The sequence below is a fragment of the Gracilinanus agilis genome, chromosome 3 (assembly GCF_016433145.1).
Source record: "Gracilinanus agilis isolate LMUSP501 chromosome 3, AgileGrace, whole genome shotgun sequence".
NCBI classification, from domain to species: Eukaryota; Metazoa; Chordata; class Mammalia; order Didelphimorphia; family Didelphidae; genus Gracilinanus; species Gracilinanus agilis.
Window position 1 is genome coordinate 314,790,829 of NC_058132.1, and position 19,199 is coordinate 314,810,027.

The 19,199-nt window shown below is 33.2% G+C and overlaps 1 protein-coding gene across 1 annotated transcript in view; it reads left to right on the forward strand.

Annotated features, from left to right (window-relative positions):
* The window catches only part of CNTNAP5 (contactin associated protein family member 5), an 845,810-nt gene that overhangs the window by 189,280 nt on the left and 637,331 nt on the right, over positions 1–19,199 (forward strand). The window contains exon 3 of the mRNA XM_044669143.1: positions 10,066–10,259. Within this exon, the coding sequence (XP_044525078.1) occupies positions 10,066–10,259 (194 nt within the window). The remainder of the gene's footprint in view (positions 1–10,065; positions 10,260–19,199) is intronic.

The following is a 19,199-nucleotide window of genomic DNA, read 5'->3' on the forward strand; positions in this document are numbered from 1 at the left end:
TTTCAGGCCATTTATTACTTCTATGACCTTAGGCAAGTCATTTAACCTTTTCCTAGCTATTGTAGCCACTTAAGTGCTAGGCAGATGATAGATTTAGCCTTTCTATGTTTAAGTTTTCTCATTTTTAAGGTTAAATGAAATTGGTTGACTACTAAAGTGCCTTCTAACTTCAGAGGTATGATCACACAAGCCTTTTGATCATCACTCTCTTGAACACTGCAGAATAAAACTTGGTATGATTAGAGCGAAACCTGATGCCTTGGAGAGTTAGCATGCTACAGTGGAAATATTAATAGATTTAGAATCTTGATTCAAATTTCAGCTCTGCCACTTAACTTTGTAACCTTGGGCAAGTTACCTAACCTCTTGACTTCTCAGTTTCCTCATCTGAAAGACAAAAGTTTTATATTATTCAACCCCAAAGGTCCCTTTCAGTTTTCTATCAATGATACTAGCATTTCAGTTCTCTATCAATGACACTTTTATCCCATAATTAACACTCTGTTCTGTATGAATGCTGGGAACCAGCTTTTATAGAATATTTCCCAGAATGTATGCTCACTGACATACAATATAATCTCTTATTTGGATTGACCAGGGCTAGTACAGCTGTATAAAAAAACCAAAACAACAGAACCACAAGGTAAGCAAGATGTAAATCCTTTTAATATGCTATTCCTCTTTCCTTCCTGCCATCAGATAGGTTCATGCCTCTCCACTATGACCATTTTTCCAAATCCACATTTATAACAGCTCCATATTTGAGGTCTTACACCATCTATCTCTTCCTCATAAACTTAACTATAATTTCTGAGCATAGATATTCAAAAATGAAAGAGTCCTAGTCCTCAAGGAATATACATCTTGTTAGGAAAAAATGTACATACTTTGGAAGAAAGACTGAGCCATGATTTTATTAATATAGGAAATACCTGGATGAAAGAACTACATTTACCAATGCCAGTTGACCTTCTTTGAAAAATGTAGGTTTACAGCATTGTCCAGGGCAGGGGACTGGAACTTTGTCTTATAGCAGTCATTCATACTAGACAGGACTCAATTCCAAGTTCTTCCTTGATTCATGGTTGGGATCTCTATCAAGTATGTCATATTCCTTCTCTTTTATTTTAAATTATTTTTAAAAGTATATTTTAAAAGTAAATACAGGGCAGCTAGGGGTCTCAGTGGGTAGAGAGCAGGGCTTGGAGATGAGAGGTCCTGGATTTAAATCTGGTCTCAGACACTTCTTAGCTGTGTACCCTGAGCAAGCCATTTAACCCCAGTTGCCTACTCCTTACCATTCTTCTGCCTTAATACCAATTTTAAGACAGAACATAAGAGTTAAAAAAATAAAAAAAATAAATATGGTTATAGTTGGGGCATGTTAGCAATTTAGGAGATCAGTGAAGTCCTTCAATAGGAGGTGCAACATGATAGAAACTTTATAATAGGTCATCATAAGAGCAACATTAGCTAAATTGATCATAACCTTGTGAATGCTTCACATTTGCATCTAGTATCCCATCAAAAGTGAGATTTTGTAAACAAGTTTGACTTAAGAAACTCACCGTATTGTTTTTTCTGTGCTTGAGAAGTGGGACAGTGTGGCTTTTTCTTCTTTATCCCTTTCACATAGTAGGTTCTCAAATAAATAAAGGCTGGTTAATTAAAGTGAGGCGACAACCCAGAACACGTATGTGTTTACCTGAAGCCTGTTTCTAAAATAGTTTATGCTTATTCATTTGTATTTGCTCTTTGCATAGAAATAGGTTGCCCATTATAATGTGCCCTGATTATGACTATGATTATTGTTATTGCTGTTTACAATTGTACATGTCCTTAAAATATTTATGGAATGTCTTCTTTCTCTTGTTCACATAACCTATACTATGCAGAATCTTCCCTTTAAAACCCAGGGCCTTGAGCATCACTGGTGCCCACACAATTAATAATTGAAGATGCTGACGATAATATAAGAAAATAAACTAATAAATGGCTGTTGAAGTGTTTGTGGCTTTATTGGGCAAGGCGTTAGTACTATCGAGGAACGTGCTCAGGAAACTTCTTCCCGCTGCTGCTTATTTTAGCATTTTGAAAAGCGTTCAGACTGAATACTGAGCACAGGGAGGGTATTGAAAGTATTGGGATTTTGTCTGTGGGTATTTTTTTCCTCTTGGGATCAACTGGTCCTAATTTAATACTATTCTCTTTTTAAAGAGAGAATTTAAAAAGAAAGTAAAAAAATGTTTGCCCTTTATCTGTTTTTAATCTTTTCTCTATTTTCCATGGTACATAGTTCATACTGTACACTCAAACTTCATTTTCTAGAGTTTGGAGAACTCTCATATTCCTAAAAAATCAACCCATTATGAAGTTAGGTAAAAGTGGGTTTAAAAGTAGATTTCCAACAGAAGTTAATTTTCCTTTCAAGTTAATATTCCAATAAAAAATATTCCTATTTCAAGCATGCCAACTTCAATAGCTAGGGTAAGGAGTATGGCCTTCTGAAATATTAGAATTTACTTGAGTATATTTCCAAAGCAAGATTCATGGAACCAAATAGAGGTCTATCAAAATTGTGGCTGAATGAATAGGTTTACATCTGAGGAATAGGAATGTTAATCTAATTGGTACAATTTCAAGGGTTCAATCGGTATCTCAAATGTCCCCACAGAGGCTTCCTTCCCTTGTTACTAATAGCTGAAATACTGTGGGAGATAAAATCTAAGGCACAGACTCAGAGACTCACAGAATATGAATGGGAAGGGATCTTACTAATATAATCTGTGGCTGAATGAGAATAATAATAGTGATTGATATTATCCAGCATTTATGTAGTACTTTAGTGTTTATAAAACATTTCACTTTTTTAATGTATATTTTATTCTCACAACCACTGTGTGAGGTATGTGATATTATTATCTCATTTTAGAGTTGAGAAAACTCAAGCCTAGTGAGATTAAGTGACTTTCCTAGAGTCACACAATAAATATCTGAGACAGTATTTGAAATCAGTTCTTTTTGACTTCACATACAACTTTCTATCTACTCTATCAACTAAAATAAGAAGGCCTGGCTAACTTGTCATACACACTTTATTTGAAAATCTCCATTAAAGTAATACCCACTACCTCCTAGGATAACATCTTCCACATTTTAAAATGAATTTTATTGATATATGGATATAGATAAATAGATATACCAGGCCTCCCCTTCCTATAATCACTTTCATAACAAGCATATTTAAATGGGAAAGAAGAAAAGGAAAAAATCAGCTTGATCAATACTTTATAGAACATCTAACATTTTATTAAATATGATATCTCATGACCAGTCCATTTCACTCTTGACTATATTGAATTGTTAGGAAGTTTTTCATAAACTCAAATCCAAATCTGTCTCTCTGAAACTCCTACTTTTGCCCTTTGGTACTAAGCAAAGCAAACCTAATTCCTCTTTCATGGGATAACCTTTAAAATACCAAGAAAACTAACATTGTTCCCTCTAAATTATCTTTTTTTTTTTTTACAGAATAAACATCCATTTATTTTAATCAATATTCACATGGCATGATTTAAAGAACCTTTACCATCTCGATCAGTCTTCTTTGAGCCTGCCCTACCTTAATCAGTGGCATTTCTCAAATGTAGCAGTTAGAGCAGAATAAAATAATGTAGAAGACTAGAACAGAATACATAAAGGTTATCTTTCCCCTAGCCCCAGACACCACACTTCTCTTAGTATAACCAGTGTCATTATTTTGTTACTATTCTTATTGTTATTATTAGCATATTGAGTTGTATTGTTAGTTGACTTCTATTAAACACATAGTATGCACCAGGCAATGTGTTAAGCTATAGGTATACAAAGAAAAATAAAACACAATCACTATTCTTGAATGTAATCTAGCAATCTTGCAAAGATATAAGAATTAATGGAGGATTGAAAAGCTTTCTTTAGAAGAGGGAAATTTCACCTGAATTCCGACTATGACAGGGACAGAATTCTATTGATGGGGAAAAGAGAAATTGGCCTTTGCCAGGATATGGAATGTATTGTGTAAGAAAAAGGAAGGAAATTGGTGTCACTAGATTAGAAAGTACATGTTAGTGTATAAGGTATAAGAAGACTAGAAAGGAAGCGTGAACTAGTTATAAATGGTTTTGAATGTCAAACAGAAGATTTTATATTTTGTCCTGGAGATAATAAGGAACCACTAAAGTATATAAAGTACAGACTAGTGGTGATCCAACTTCTCAGATCTTTCTTGGATAAGCTGCTACTTAGCAACTCTAATATCAGCTTATAATTGTGGTTGATTTTTTTTAAACAAAAGGTTAAGCTTCCCATGTGACACTGGGAAATATATGCTCTTTAGGCCCCTACTTCTCATATATTAAAGAATATGGTCAATGAAAGTATTGGATTAACATAATTCTAAAGTCTCTTGTCTCTTAATCTCTCATTGTCCTATATATTTCAGATACTGTTATCCTTCTTTTTTTTCTGAGAGCAACATTGACCAATCTCCCATTCTGAGGCACCTCTTCCTCTTTGAAAATAGATTCTAATTGATAACTTTTGTTCTTATATTATTCAGATTGTTTCCCAGTATAATTCTCTCTACTTCCTCCCAGAGATCCATTCTTTATAAGAAGTATTTTTAAAAGAAAGAAGAGAAAATTAGTTAAAATGAATGAATATATCAAAAAAATTCAAGATTATGTGTAATTTTCATAATTGTATATTTTTTCCATCCCCTCCATTCTGAAGTAGAGCAAGGTGACCCTTCATGCCTCTTCTTTGGGGCCACATTTGTTTTATTTAACTTCTCAACATTTATTTTTTTAATTGTTTAGTATTTGGTATTCCTTCCATTTACAGTGCTTAAAGTCATTGTATATTTTTTCCTTGCTATGCTTACTAGATTTTGCATCAGTTCACTTAAGTCTTTCAGTGTTTCTCTGTAGTAATTCTCTTTGTTGTTATTTACATCACAGCAAAATTGTATTCTGTTCATATAGCATATTTAGCCATTTACAAACCAATGAATGATCCACTTCATTCCCATCATTTATTTTTATTTGTTGTCTTTGGATATATGTCTAATAGTGAAATCTCTGTGTCAATGGTCGTTGACATTGTAGGTATTTTATTTTCATAATTCTAAATTGCTTTCCAAAATGTTTTTTTTAAACAATTCACAGCTCCACCAACACTTGCCAGTATTCCTGTCTTTCTATGATACCTCTAACATTCCCACTTCTTGTCATCTTTGCTAACTGGCAGTGTGTGGGTTAAATTTCATGGCTATTTAATTTCCATTTCTCTTCTTATTAGTAATTTGGAACATTATTTCATACGGTTATAGTAGTTTTCAATTGCTTTTAGGGAAGAGACTTCTGAGATTATCTATGCTTGCTCTGTCAGTTCCCTTTCTTGCTAAGTCATAGTAACATTTTGTTAAATTCAAAAGTTATAAAGACTCTGGTTTTATAATATTGAACATTTCTTTGAATTCTTTATTCCCCAATGTGGTAGAGAAATATGAAAGAAATGAATATTAGTGTAGAAACAAGAAACCTGAAACCTATCAGTCATTTTACTAGTTAACTTGAAGCTTCCAGTTGGGTATATCAGAACACACACACACACACACACACACAATAATTCTGTATTTCAAATTGTTTCACTTCTTATCTCTATTTTTTTATTATTATTATTAGCTGAATGAGCTTTTAAAATAATTTCACCTTAGAGATCTCAGTGTCCTTATCTTTGGAATAAATATAGAAGTGTAAAAAGTATATACGCATTAAATAGCATTGTGATACAACTATAAGATGGGATTTTTATTTGATTGACTTTATTTTTCATTGAAGTTATGTGCTCCATAGAAATTGAGAGGCAGTATATGATAAGAGAGAATGTATGGAACTTGTCAAAAAAAACTGGAATTTATTATTAGCTATGCTATATCCTAACTATTTGACAATAAACAAGTAATTTCTCATTCACATATCTGTGGATCAGTTTCTTCATCTGTAAAAATGAGGAAGTTTTACTAACTGATTTCAAAAACCAATTCTGTTTATAAATCCTATGGAGTTCCTTGAAATTTGACTAATGTTCATTTTCAGTGTAAGAAAGTATTTTAGATGACAAAGTCTTAGTTAAAATCTTAGCTGTCTTTTATGATACATTTAAAGTATAATGCTGAAATAGGAAGAACTTGTATATCTGAAAAACAGCTGCCAAAGAATCTTATGACCATTCTCATCATTTGTGGAAAGACATTTACTGTTTGGTGAAGGAAGAGAATGCTTGCCATGGCAACTATAGATAGCAAAATAGTGTGGGCAACCTATTAACTGAAATGTGAGGAATGAACTTTTGTCTTCTACCACAGGGCAAGGCTCTCTGGCAATTATTAATCATATTTTGCTTCATCTTTTTGAGGGCTGTAGGTTGACGTTCTTGGGCTCAGCGAATTCTTAACAGGATTTGCTAATGGCTTCTATGCAGCTGCTAGTAGCAGTCAGTACATTTATATTTTGAGCACTAATTCCTTTGACCTTTGTTAGTCTTTTGGGTGAATTTGAAGTAAATTCTTTGGTCACTTTGTCTTTTTCTTTCACTTTCTCACTGTTCAAACTTAATCACTTCTTTTTGTTAGAAAGAGTGAATGTGGGAGGAAAAAGTGACAAATTTTCTCAAGAATTGCTTCAAGTTATTGCTGACTTATTGGAGACAATAAAATGTTATTAAGTCTCTGAAGATTTTAATTTATAAAATGATATGTTTACATAAAGTATTCTCTTAGTCTATCATCTAACAAAAGCTGATTTATCTAATACTTTTCCAATAAGTAATATAGAATTTTATTATTTTAAAAATTGACACAACCAATTCTCCAAAGGCTTTTTCAGTGGAAGGAACTAGATTAAAGTGAAGATGATTTTTTAATTGGCATACTGTTTCTGATGCATTGGTAATAAAAATATTAGTAATAATATAGTTTCTATTTTCCTCCCCTTCGCCTCAGAGCCAGATATAACTTGTATAAATTCTAGTAAACCTTCAAATCAATCAATGTTATTTGTAATTGAAAAAATAGAAATATACATAAATTGCTAAGTATTTATGGATATGTTAGGCTTTTTAAAAATTCTAAGGCAACATGGTATAGTGGGAAAATACAGAATTTTGAGCCAGAATTAAATGATAAATCTACAAGTGTTTATTAAATATTTACTATATGCTAGACATTTTGCTAAGCACAGAGGATCAATTAAAAAAAGTTTCTACCCTGAAGGCACTTATTTACATTATTTTTTTTAAACCCTTACCTTTCATCTTGGAATCAATACTGTATATTGATTCCAAGGCAGAAGAGTAGTAAGGGCTAGGCAATGGGGTTGAAGTGACTTGGTCAGGATCACACAGCAGGGAAATGTCTGAGAGCAGATTTGAACCTAGGACCTCCCGTCTCTAGGCCTGGCTCTCAATCCACTGATCTACCCAGCTGCCTCTATCTACATTCTTATTAGAGAAATATCCTCAGAAGAAAGGCCTTCTTAAGGAGCATCTCTTAAACTGATTATCTTTTCTTTTATTCAACCCTTACCTTCCATCTTAGAATCAATGCTAAGTATTGGTTCCAAGGCAAATGAGCTGTAAAGGCTAAGCAATGGGAGTTGTGACTTTTCCAGGGCCACACAGCCAGGGTATGTCTGAGGACATATTTAAACTTATGACTTCCCATCTCTAGGTCTGGTCCTTTATAGAGCTGAGTCATTGAGGAATCTAGAGATTCTAAGAAACTCGGGTAAAAAGAAATAACATTCCAGTCATGAAGTACAGACAGTGCAAAGGCATAGAGTTGGGAGATGAAATGTCCTGTGTGAGAAACAGAAAGTAGGAAATGTGGCTATATGTAAGATTGTGTTTTGCAGATTAATTTGTTAAGAAAAAAACCTAGAAAAGTAAGAAAGGATGAAATTTGAACCAGAGAGTTTAAATCTCTTCCTGACTATATCTAATGATCGTTGGTATTATTTGAGTAGTGGGTGATATGAGCAGACCTATACTTTGGCAGATGTGTGAATGCTGGATTGCAGATTAGAAAGATCCGAGGAAGGTATTCCAATTGAAAGAATACTGAAATGGTACAGGAGAGAAGTGATGAAAGCCTGAAGTTGGACAGTGATTGTGAACTAAGAGAAGGGGGCATATAGAAGAAAGAAATTATAAAGTTGGCAACTGATGAAATATTCAGTTCACAAGTATAACAAAAATTAAGAGAATTTATTGATACAGAAGTTTGAAAAAGTTTTTTGTTGGAAAAGATGACTTCTTTTTTTACTTTGCTAAATTTGAAATGTGTACAGGTAACATATTTCTGGTGATAAGGGACTATGCCTCAGGAGAGAAATATAAGATGAATTTCATGGACTCATCTGAATGGAGATGATTATTGCACCCATTGGATCTGAGGAACTTACCAAGGGGAGATCCTTGAGAAAAGGGGATCCAAGACAGATCTTTGAAAGGCATCCATATTTTAGTACATGTCTTAAGGACCCACAAAATAACTAAAAATGAGCAGTTTCATGTGTAAGAGGAAAATAATGAGAGAAAACTATCTTGGAACCCCAGAGAAGAGAAAATATACAGGAGGAGAAAGTGGTGAACAGTGTCAAATACTGAATGGTCAAAAAAGGCTGAAATCAATTTGAAGCCATTAATATTTAGAAATGAAGAAGTTGTTAGAAACTTTGAGGAAAGAAGTTTCACTTGAATAGTAAAGTCTGAAAGCTGACAGCAGAAGACTTAATAGTGAATGGAAATGAAATAGAAACAGTCATAAAGATTTGTTTTTCAAAGAGCTTCACTGGAAATGAGAAGTGAATTACATAGCAATAGCTGAAGATCAAGGTAGATAGGATCTAGTGACTTTAAAAAAATGATGGTAGGGGCAGCTGGGTAGCTCAGTGGAGTGAGAGTCAGGCCTAGAGACAGGAGGTCCTAGGTTCAAACCCGGCCTCAGCCCCTTCCCAGCTGTGTGACCCAGGGCAAGTCACTTGACCCCCATTGCCCACCCTTACCAATCTTCCACCTATGAGACAATACACCGAAGTACAAGGGTTTAAAAAAAATGATAGTAGCTTTAGTTTATATGTTTTTATTATGAGATTTTAGTTTTATGTGAGTATTCTCTTACAACAATGATTAACTTGGAAATAAATTTTGGATGATAATACATGTATAATCCAGATCAAATTGCTTACTATCACCTGGAGAAGAGAAGGAAAAGTGGGAGGGAGATGATTTGGATGGTATAATTTCAGAAAATGTAGGTTGAAAATTGTTATTGCATGTAATAAGGAAAATGAAATAAAATAAATGATGTGGATATTTGAGTGTATTTATAGGCAAAAAAGAAAAAAAACACTAGATTAAAAAGAGATTGAATATTACAAAGAGAATAAATGTGATGATAGGGGCAATCTACTGGAAAGGAAGAATAAGAGGTTCATGTGAAGGCTCAGCTCTGATAAGAAGACTAAATGAATCTTGGATGTGCTAATTATTAACTTTGTGATGGCGGAAAAAATTTTAATCTCTCTAAATCTTAATTTCTAATTTAAAATGCAACCTCTAACCTAGTCAGAGATGCCTAAAAAACTTCCCAGTCCAACCTGATTAAAACCCAGTAAAGGAATGTTTAAAAAAAATATGAGAATACAACATGAACAATATTAATTTATAGTTTTCTAAATCAATATAAAGCAAGCAGGGATCGGTTTCTATTTGAGTATGACACCAGTAGTCTAGGTAACCTCTAAAGTCTCTTAGTTCTATATCTTATTGCCCTATATTTAATATCATTTTAGGAGAGTGGTCTTCATTCAGTGTCAAAATGTGAGAAAGGGTAATTCCCATGTAGGAAATGAGTTCTGAAGCTCCAGTTTTTGTTGTTCTTGTTGTTCCTTTGTTTTTTTTTTCCTTTCCTTCTTTACCATATGTGAGGCATAATTCTTTCTCACTTTTGTCCTTTATCAGGAGCTGGTGGTTGGTCCCCAGTGAATTCTAATGCTCAACAATGGCTCCAGATTGATCTAGGAAATAGAGTGGAGATTACTGCAGTGGCTACCCAAGGAAGATATGGGAGCTCTGACTGGGTAACAAGTTATATACTGATGTTTAGTGATACTGGACGAAACTGGAAGCAATACAAGCAAGAAGACAATATCTGGGTAGGTCATTTTCATTACTTTTCCTCAGATAAATAAATATATGTGAATGGTAATCACATTAGAATCCCTCTTGATGCCATGTGTCTTGATCTTTTGTGGGATTATGTCTATTATAGATCTGCATATATTGCTAAACTGAATTATACAACTGCAAAATATGATTCTGTTGAGATAGGCACAATATGGTGAAAGTAAATATTTTACACCTTGTGAATTGTAGCCAGTTTTTGATTAAATATATTAAATGGGACTTGTATGATATGAATAATGCAAATTAGTATAAGTACACATGCTATATATGTATATTTATGGCATGTATAAAGAACCAACAAAGAGATTGAGTGAGAATGAGCAGAAAGAGAAATATTATATATACATATTATATTTATATAACACTATGCAATATAATATTTATTCACTATTAGTAGAAAGCTCCTTCAGTCTCTGATACTTATCAAAATCTGAATCTTTCTCCAAAGTTGGTTCTTAATAATTAAAATATTAATGCCAACATTTCTTCCTTCTTCTGTAAAATAGAGTTCAGATCCTTATTCTAATTTCCAAACAGGCTTGTTTTGAAGGTTAAATAAATCTCAGACCTCTAACTAGTGTGGGATAATCAGCACTTTAAATTAGGACAGAAACCATTGAAGATACCAAGAGAACTATCTCAATTTTGCTCAACCTTCTTTTGGTCCATTGGAGTACCCGGATGGACATTATCACAGGATAAGCGTTCTCCCCTGGGTTTGGATAATTACGTTATGGAAGCTTAATGGCTAAGAAGACTTTCTGCTCCTTCATCAGCTTATTCTTTGAAGTACATCATTAGTGTAACAATCCACTCTAGTTGGTCCAGGATCAAACGCTGCTGTTTAGACATGGAAGAACTTATACAATTTGAAAGAAATAAAGGTTAAAAATACTTAACCATTGAAAAAAGGATCCAAATTATTACTTGAATATATCCTGATTTGGATTGTAGAAAGATATAGAAAGTATAGGCATGGGGATTATAGTGATATATTAGTTGATAAAATTATTTACTTGGGAAAAAAGATGTGTGAAAAAATCTGAAAAATGGTTAATATTCCTATAGATGAATTAAAATGAATTAATTATTTCCTCAAATATCTTTCAAAAAGTTTGAATATTATTTTTCCAAATCTTTCTCACCTACACTGATATGAAAGATAAGGTTTTACCAATGAGTTCTCAGTTTATCTCCAAATCTAAAGGGGAAAAAAAGCATTATCAATTAAGATTTTGAATTGTCAAGAACCACAGATATTCAAGTGCCATCATGAATTGCTGTGGAAATTTACTTCTACTTTGTATTTATTACTATTTGGTAATTATCTATATGTCACAGTAGTGCAGTTAATGCAAAAATTATGGGAAATATATGATAATTTTCCAACAGAAAATAATAAGATTGATTTTATGTTTGAATCTGAAGTGCAATATGATTGTGTTTATTTTTCTGGTCCTTACAAAAGGTATAGCTAAATCCATATAAGTATCTTGAGAGTTTTTGGCGTTCTTTTGTTAGTTTGGAAGTTGGTTCATGAAAGTGAAAAAGCAAAATTGTTTTTAGATTTCCTTTTATTGATTTTTAATCCCCACTAATATCTGGGGGTTTTAAGAATTTCAAAGTAGAAATATACTTTCCAGTTTTTAATAACCATATTAAAAGTTACATTTTTGATTGGAGGGACAAATTCAGTGTTTGTTCATCAGTGTTGTGGCTCAGGTTCCATTTAAATGTATTGTTGTTTAGATTGAATGTTAAATTTAGGATGTTATGTATAGAATTTATTGAGTCCTCAAGTGACATTTTATTTAGCTCCAAATATCTGGATTCAGTGAATTTAATTTTTTACATACCTTTCTAGTGGGTGATATTTCTCACTGGTACAAATTAAATAGTATGTAAAAATTTTTGTACATATATATGTTATATATATATATATGTATGCTATGTAAACAAGCTTTAAAAATGTTTATATATGTAAATATTTAAATTTTTAAAAAATTCTTCCCTCTCACAACTCCCTAGAAGGTAAACAATATAATATCAATTATACTTATGAAGTTATAGAAAAAAATTTCTATATTAGCCATGTAGCAAAAAAAAAAAAAAAAAAGAAAAAATAAAGAAACATAAAAAAAAAAGATGCTTCAATCTATACTGAGTTCATCAGATCATTCTCCGCAGGCAGATGCCATTTTTCATCGTGGTTCCTTTAGAAGAATTATGTTGGATCATCTTATTGAGCAGAGCAGCTAAGTTTTTCACAGTTGATCATTCTTACAATATTGCTGTTATGGGGTACCATATTTTCTCAGTTCTACTCATTTCACTTTTCATCAGTTCATATGTCTGCCCAGGTTGTTTTTTTTTTTTCCTGAAACCATCTTGCTCATCATTTTTATAGCAAAATAGAAATCCATCACAATCATATACCACAAGTTGTTTAACCATTTCCCAATTGAGGGTGATCTCCTTAATTTCCAGTTCTTTGCATCCAGGAAAACAGGTGAGATGTTCTTTAGAACAGGTCTCCAACTATCTGAAATGAAAAGTTACTTTTAAATGCTGTGAATGTGTGTGTGTGTGTGTGTGTGTGTGTGTGTGTGTGTTATTTGTAGTGGGCAGGACAGAGGGAAATGCAAATATCTTGGCAAACTCTATTCACTAGATAGAAATTGGATCCATTGCCTTTCACAATAGCATCCCAACAAGAGAGTTCTTTAAGCCACAGGGAGGAAGGTATGATAATAGATTTCTGGTATTCAATATTTTGTGTCCATTTAGCCCATAAAGAGACTCCTTCATTCTTCTCTCTATATAGATAGGAACCAGTAAGAGTTAGAGGGGGAAAAAAAGTAATATATTGCCTTTAGGCACCAGGTTCATATCTAAGTAAAAGATGCAATCTACAGTTAAGTGAGCACAGATTCACACAATTATATTAGATTTTGGAATAATAGCTCATAGATATTTAATATCTATATATTTTATTTTTTAATTTTAATTTTATAGGCATTGGGGGTCAAGTGACTTGCCCAGGGTCACACAGCTGGGAAGTATCTGAGGTCAAATTTGAACCTAGGACCTACCATCTCTAGGCCTGGCTCTCAATCCACTGAGCTATGCAGCTGCCACCAATATCAATATATTTTAAATGGACTCTACCAGAGGTCTAAGTTGAAAGCTCCACACTATTATTATTCCTATTATATGATATGTTATATGCTTTTTATGTTTTATTTTTTCACTTTATATAAATGATGCTTATATTTTTTATATGTACTTGGTGAGTAAGAGTCATTTCATTTCATTCATTCTTTGTACTTGTATCCAAAGTGGCTGTGGCATGATTACCATAGGGAAAAAATTACTTTTTGATTGATAAGCATAAATATGTTAAAATGTAAAACTAAAAAAATTTCTTTATGTTCTTATGCTTATTTAAAAAGAATATAAGTTTATACACACCAATTTGCAAGTGTTTCCATCAAGCATAAACTTAGGTGAGATTAATTGAATCCTTTGCTTACGTTTATAAAACAAATCTCAAGATTTTATTTGTTTATTTGGTATGTCTATGTTTTGCTGATTCTAGGATGATGGCAAACAAAATGATTATGTACTTAGGGATCTTTTCTCATTATTCACATATTATTTAAACTTTCAATTCTAAATAAAATGTAGATAATATTATTTCAGTGCCTTACAGAGGAAGAGGAGAGAAACAGGTGAAAAAAGTGTGTTTTTTTATGACTCCTCTAATTGTTCTAAACTTGGCTTTTTGAAAGTCACCATCTAAAAAATTATGATTTGAATATTAACTTAAATGGAGTCAGTTTTAAAAGAAATAAAATAAGTTTTACCAAGGAAAATTTCATGTGGCCTCCTACAAGTCTTCATGTGTTCATTTTGGAGATAAGGTATTTTAATGTAAGAAGCAAAGAGGAGGAAATACCAGTTGATTGAGTTGTTGGGGTTTCAATGCCCTTCCTTGAAGGGATTTATTTTTCTTTTCATAAAGTTTACTTCAGACTAAGAATCCAGAAAAGATGCCTTTCAAATGTACAGTAGCAAATCTTCATGCCCTCAGGATCCAATTTGGAGAATTTCTGATCTACATTGCCCAGAATGCTCAACAAAAAGAATGTGCCCATCAGGGTTTTAGCTTCAGATTCATGAGTGATGAAGAAGTCAGAGCCTCCTGCTGTACTTAATGATGAGGCATGAAGGTATTTCAGGGAAGTTCTTCATAGAAGTCTCTATACTAGAATAGCAGCATTTTAAGTATGGTGAGACAGACACAAAGCAGCAATTTAAATAACAAAGAATGGGATTTGATTTCCATTACTTCATTGATATAAATAAGAATGCTCATTATGAAAACAGAAATTCTCAGACTTTTAACTGGCCCAGAAAAAGATTCTGTTGCCAACAAAGTTTCAAATGACATGACCTAGTATTGCATAACTTGGCATAGTTGAAAGAACACTGGACTAAATGGCAGGAAGACCTGTTAAAATTCTGCTTCAAAATGACACTGAGTTGTGTATACAAATCTATCTTACCCTACAGGCAATTGGAGAGAAAAGGAGTAAGAGAAATAGGGCAGTGATAGGGAGGGTGTCCTGGGGGAGGCAGAGATAATCAAAAGTCAATTGCTTTTGAGGAGCAACAGAGTGAAAAGGCAGAGGAAAAGGACAGGGAATGGGGGGCATAAAATAGGGAGGAATGAAATACATTATAATCATAAGGGTGAAAAAATGTTAAAGCAAATTACTCTGATAAAGGCCACATTTCATAGCTATATAGAGAACTGAGTAAAATTTATACAAATACAGGTCATCCTCTCAATTCATAAATCATCGAAGGATATGAACAGACACTTTTTAGAAGAAGAAATCAAAGCTATCCAGAGTCATATAAAAAGTGTTCTAAATCACTATTGATTAGATAAATGCAAATTAAAACAACTATGAGGTACCACCTTGTACCTTTTAGATTGACTAATATGACAGAAGAAAAATGGACAAATATTGGCAGGGACTTGGGAAAATTAGATCACTAGAGCATTGTTGTTGAAGTTGGGAACTGATCTAACCATTCTGGATAGCAATGTGGAACTATGCCTAAAGGGCTATATAAAACCATGCATGCTGTTTGAACTAATAATACTACTATTAGTTCTGTATCCCAGAGAAATAAAAAAAATTGAAAAGAACCTAAATATACAAAAATATTTATGGCAGTTCTTGGCAAAGGACTCAGAAATTGAGGGGATGTTCATCAATTGTGCAATGGCTGAAAAAGTTTTGGTTTATGATTGTGATGGAATACTATTGTGCTAAAAGAAATGATCAGCACAATGCTTTCCAAAAAACCTGGAAAGACACAAATGAATTGATACAAAGTGAAGAGAGTAGAACTAGGAGAATATTGTACACAGTAACAGCAATATTGTATGATGATCAATTGTGAATGACTTAGTTATTCTCAGTAATGCAGTCAGCCATGACAATTTCAAAGGACTTATGATGAAAAATGTTGACTACCTGCAAAGAAAGTGATGAGTTCTGAATACAGACCAAAGCATACTGTTTTGTTTTGTTTAACTTTTCCTGTGATGCATTTTATAACATAAGTAATGTAGAAATACGCTTTGCATTGACTGCATATGTATAATCCATATCAAATTACTAATTTTCTCAATGGGGGAAGGGATGGAGAGAGAATTTGAAACACAAAAAACTTGAAACAAATTTTTAAAAGAATTTAAAAATTGTTTTTCCATGTAATTGGAGAAAATAAAATATTTATGATGTAAAATAAAATAAATTTGCCTCAAAGCTGTATAAATTGGCCTCAGAGAAAAATCAAACTTTATCTCTCTCAGCCTTATTTTCTCATCTGTAAAATGGTAATAAAAGAACTTGTGAGACTATTTTGAAGATCAAAAGAGAATAGTGCTATACAAAGTTTTTCACCAAATGTTGAATAATAATAGCAGTAGTAATACTAGTAGGAAGAAGAATGCTGGTAGCACCAGTAATGATATTCCAATAGAAGTCATAAGAGTAGCAGCAGCAGTAACAGCAGTAATAATCTATGTAGTCTTCATAGTAGTAGTAGTAGTAGTAGTAGTAGTAGTAGTAGTAGTAGTAGTAGTAGTAGTAGTAGTAGTAGCAGCAGCAGTAGCAGTAGCAGAAATTATAAAATATGAAGGATCCATAAACAATCAAAGAGGTTGTAGAGGTTATAAAATCTAACTCCCTTATTTTAGAAATAAAGAATGTGTTATGTCCAGGCTAGGGACAAACAACTATTAAGTGTCTGAGGTGAGATTAGAATGTAGGTCTTTTTGACTTCAAGTCAAGTGCCTAATTCACTAAACCAAATCTGACTTTTCTAAAAACTTTTTTATTGTTTTGTCATTCATAAGAACTCCTGACTTCAGGAATTCTCTCACTCTTTAACTCTATCTACCTTTTGAGTTCCCCAGCTTCTTTCAAGGACCAGCTAAAATCTAACGTTTTTACAAGAACTCTTTCCTTATCTGCCTTAAATCTTTTCTCTGCTGATTATCTCTAATCATCCTATGTAGATTTTCTTCATAGGGCATTATTTTACCTATTTTCCCCATCTAGGAAAAGGGGTTATCAGTGAACCCTTAGTGGATTGGTAAACATGTACAACTAGTATGGAGAATAATTTGGTATTAGACCTGAAGGACTATAAAACTGTGCATACCCTTTGATCCAGCAATATTATTACTAGGCCTATCTGCTAAAGAGATAAAAAAAGAAAAGAAAAGAAAAGAAAAGAAAAAGGAGTTATAAATATAAAAAAATATTTATAGAAGTTCTTTTTGTGCTGGCAAAGCCTTGGAAATTACAGGGATGCTCATCATTTGGGAAATGGATGAAAAAGTTGTCATATGAGTCTGATGGAGTACTATTATGAAGTGGGAAATGACAAAAGAGGTGATTTCAGAAAAAACCTGCCAACCTCAATAAACTGATAAATGAGTTAAATGAGAAGAACCAGAAGATCAGTGATCACATTAACACCAATATTATAATGATGATAAACTATGAAAGAATGGGTTACTCTAATCAATACAATGATCTAAGGCTGTGATGGGCAAACTACAGCCCACAGGCCAGAATGTGGCCCCCTGAAATGTTCTATCCGGCCTCCTGACATTATTCCTAATCTGACGAATACAATGAGTAGGCTACAATACAATGAAACTTCAAAAGAGTTGCCTTAGAAACAGACTGACAGATGAGCATTTCCTTTCCTTTGGCCCCCTCCTTAAGAAGTTTGCCCATCACTGGTCCAAGGCAATTCCAAAGGACTCATGATGAAAAAATTCTATTTCCCTTCAGAGGGAGGACCGATGAATTCTGAGTGCAACTTAAAGTATGATTTTCTCACTTTATTTTCTTGCCTTTTAAAAATATACAACTAATATTGAAAAAAATTGCATTATTTCATATGTATAATTGATATTGGATGGGGATAGTGTGTGAAGTAGGGAGAGTATTTGGAATTCAAAAATGTTAAATGAAAAGAATGTTTAAAATAAATTAATAAAATTTTTAAAAATAGAAAGAAAAGAGGATGTCTTTCCTCTTTCATTGTATCCACAGTACTTGGCACAATGGTGATGAGTAAGTAAATTAGTGCTTAATAACTGGTTGTTAACTACTTTTCTAGCCTGGACACCCTGTTTGGAGGCACAAAAATTAATCACTGTGTGTATGCTTAAATTGACTTCATGTCCTCATATTGGTGGTTTCAGTGAACAACTTTATGTCCCCTAAATTCACTATGTTCATAGACTTCAATCACATCCTCCCCTTCAGCCTGTACTCCACATCATGCTTTATACCAAACTGACCTATTTATTGTTTTCTCTAAATAAATTTCTCCTCCTATCTCTGTAGCCTTCATAACCTTTGTTTATGATGTCCCTTGGCTTTCCTTCTCACATGTGCTTCTTAGAAGTCCCCAAACTTCTAGACAGAGAACTGGGCCAATTCAGTTAGGAAACTCTGAGTTCAGATCTGACATCAAACACTTAATGGCTTCATGATCCTGAGCAAACCTGCTTCAGTTCAGTAAAATTGAATAATAATAGCACTTACTTCCTAGGGTCATTATAAGGGCTAAATGAACACTTAGCACAATGCATGGTATTTATTAGTAATTTAAACATGATTATTTCCAGGCTTGGAGAGGAGAGGTCCTAGGTTCAAATTGGACCTCAGATACCCTTGCAGTGTGATCCTGGGCCAGTCACTTAACTCCAATTGCCTAGCCCTTACTTCTTTTCTGCCTTGAAATTTATACCTAGTATCGATGCTAAGACAGAAGGTAAAGTCTTGTTTCACAACATGATGAACTTGGAAAGATGTATTATATGATAATACATACAACCTATATCATATTGCCTGCTTTCTTAGGGAGAAGAAGGAGTGGAAAGGAGGGAGAACATAGACTTCAAAGTGTCAGAAAATATTGAAAATTGTATTGACATGTAATATGGAAAAAATAAAAATTATAATTTTAAAGACAGAAGGGAAGGGGTTTAAAAAATGATTGTATCCCTTCTTCCTTCCTTCCTTCCTTCCTTCATTCCTTTGTTCCTTCCATCCTTCAATGGTTAACTCATCTCCTCCAAAATAAGCTCCTGATTCCTCCAGGTATTGGTTTTTATCCTCAACCACCACCCTTTTCCTAGCATTATTACCTTGTGTGCATTTTGTATTTATATTTCTCTGTTTCTCAGCAGCAGAATTATAGTCAATGAGAACAGAGACTATCTTTTTGTCCATATTGTTTAACTCATTGTCTCTTCCATAATAGTATTCAATATACTTGATGAATTAAGTTTAATTGAATCC